General features: G+C 48.1%; 1 protein-coding gene across 1 annotated transcript in view; it reads left to right on the forward strand.

The window, feature by feature from the left end:
- The window catches only part of LOC107570791 (CREB-regulated transcription coactivator 2-like), a gene marked incomplete at its 3' end in the record, with an annotated part of 33,417 nt that extends 31,716 nt beyond the window's left edge, over positions 1-1,701 (forward strand). The window contains exons 10-11 of the mRNA XM_016257048.1: positions 468-700; positions 1,256-1,701. Of these exons, the coding sequence (XP_016112534.1) occupies positions 468-700; positions 1,256-1,701 (679 nt within the window). The remainder of the gene's footprint in view (positions 1-467; positions 701-1,255) is intronic.
- Positions 1,702-1,718: the final 17 nt, after the last annotated feature.

The raw sequence follows: 1,718 nt of genomic DNA on the forward strand, positions 1-1,718 counted from the left end.
CACACACACACACACACACACACACACTTGGTTAAAGTGGTTTATGTGCTGGTTGTATTTCTTGTCCGAAGGGTTTTTTATTCTGGTTTTCTGCTGCGGTGCTCCCTGTGTGTGTCAGTCTTTGTTTCCCAACATACTAATAACATTCATTTAATTGCAAGCTGCATTATTATAAGCTACAGCAGTGAGTTGTTATTTAACCATATATCAAATAAAACTCATAACAGTCAATCCACATGCATGATGTTTGTGGAGATTAAAGAGTCAGTGATTGGAATGAGCGATAATGTGTTTTCTAGATCATGTGCTAGTTGTTTTTGTATTGAAACTGTGTGTGGTGATGATATTATCTCTGTCCGCTGAAGACGCTGGTTCCTGTTGTAAGGTTTGAGTCTCTTCTGTGTTTACATGCTGTGATGTGCTGTGAGCTTCAGTATCTGCCTCCTCACTGCTGTGTTTGTGTTCAGTGTGTTTGCGTCTCTGGACCAGCAGGGCGGCGCTCCTCACGGCCTGACAGTGCTGAATACAGGCGGCTCTCTGCCGGATCTGTCCAGTCTGCACTTCCCGTCCCCGCTGCCGACCCCGCTGGACCCGGACGAGCCGGGATACCTGTCTCTGAGCGCCGGGGGCAGCACGGGGAACCTGACCTGTACCCTCACGCAGCTCGGCATCCACAGCCCCAGCGCCTTCCACTCCACAGGTCAAAACACATTTACTGAGCCAAGACATTCATCTGTCCTGACACCGTCTGCATTCGTGCTTTATAGTATTTCTGTCAAGTCACCTTTATTGATACAGTGCTTTAGACAATACAGATTCACAGTAATTGCACAGTAATGCAAACTTATGAGACAAAGTCAAGTTCTGCTTTTAAAGGAGCTCTAAAATCATATTATTCTGATCAGTTCTGTTCCGTGTTCAAGTATGAAACCAGTTGGATACAACAGAAACAGAAGAATGTCATTATTCAGTTCAGTTCTAGCTTTTAACGAATCGAGCGAATCAGTGATTCACTCCAAGACGGTCACTCGCTTCATTTCTGAATGAATCAGCTTTTTGAACGAATCAAGTGACCAATCACAATCCAGTGTTCCAGTGTGTGGTGTAACATGATCTGCGAAGGTTACGGGGAGGGAGACGAGTCGTTCACTCATTTAGTTCATTTTTCAGGAATGAAACAGTTTTTCTGAAACAGCAGCTCTAATGCTGAATCTCAATGTTGTTTTATTCAAATAGCATGTTTGTATTTGCGCAGGTCTGCTGCCGTCTCTGCAGGGCACGTCCAGTAACCCCTCCCTCCAGTCGTCGCTTAGCAACCCCAACATCCAATCATCTCTCAGCAGCGACTCGTTCCCCAACTCGCTGAGCTCCGCCTCCCTGCACTCGTCCCTGAGCAACCCCTCCCTCCAGTCTTCGTTCAGCTCCTCCCCCTCGCTGAGGTCATCATTCAGCAGTCATTCGCTGCAGTCGGCTGTCAGTAACACCAGTTACAGCACTTTGGGCTCCTTCCCTCCGCAGATTAGCACGTCCCCACGCAGACGAGCGCAGCTGACCCCGGTGACCCTGCCTCCAGACACACGCAGACATCACCCCAAACAGTTCTCACCCACCTCCTCCACCCTCAGCTCCATCACACAGGTAAACTCACACTCTCACACAGAGTTACACACGCACACACACACACACACACACACACACACACACACACACACACACAC

The sequence above is a fragment of the Sinocyclocheilus grahami genome, unplaced genomic scaffold (genome assembly GCF_001515645.1).
Source record: "Sinocyclocheilus grahami isolate Dianchi unplaced genomic scaffold, SAMN03320097.WGS_v1.1 scaffold1507.1, whole genome shotgun sequence".
In the NCBI taxonomy this organism is placed as follows: Eukaryota; Metazoa; Chordata; class Actinopteri; order Cypriniformes; family Cyprinidae; genus Sinocyclocheilus; species Sinocyclocheilus grahami.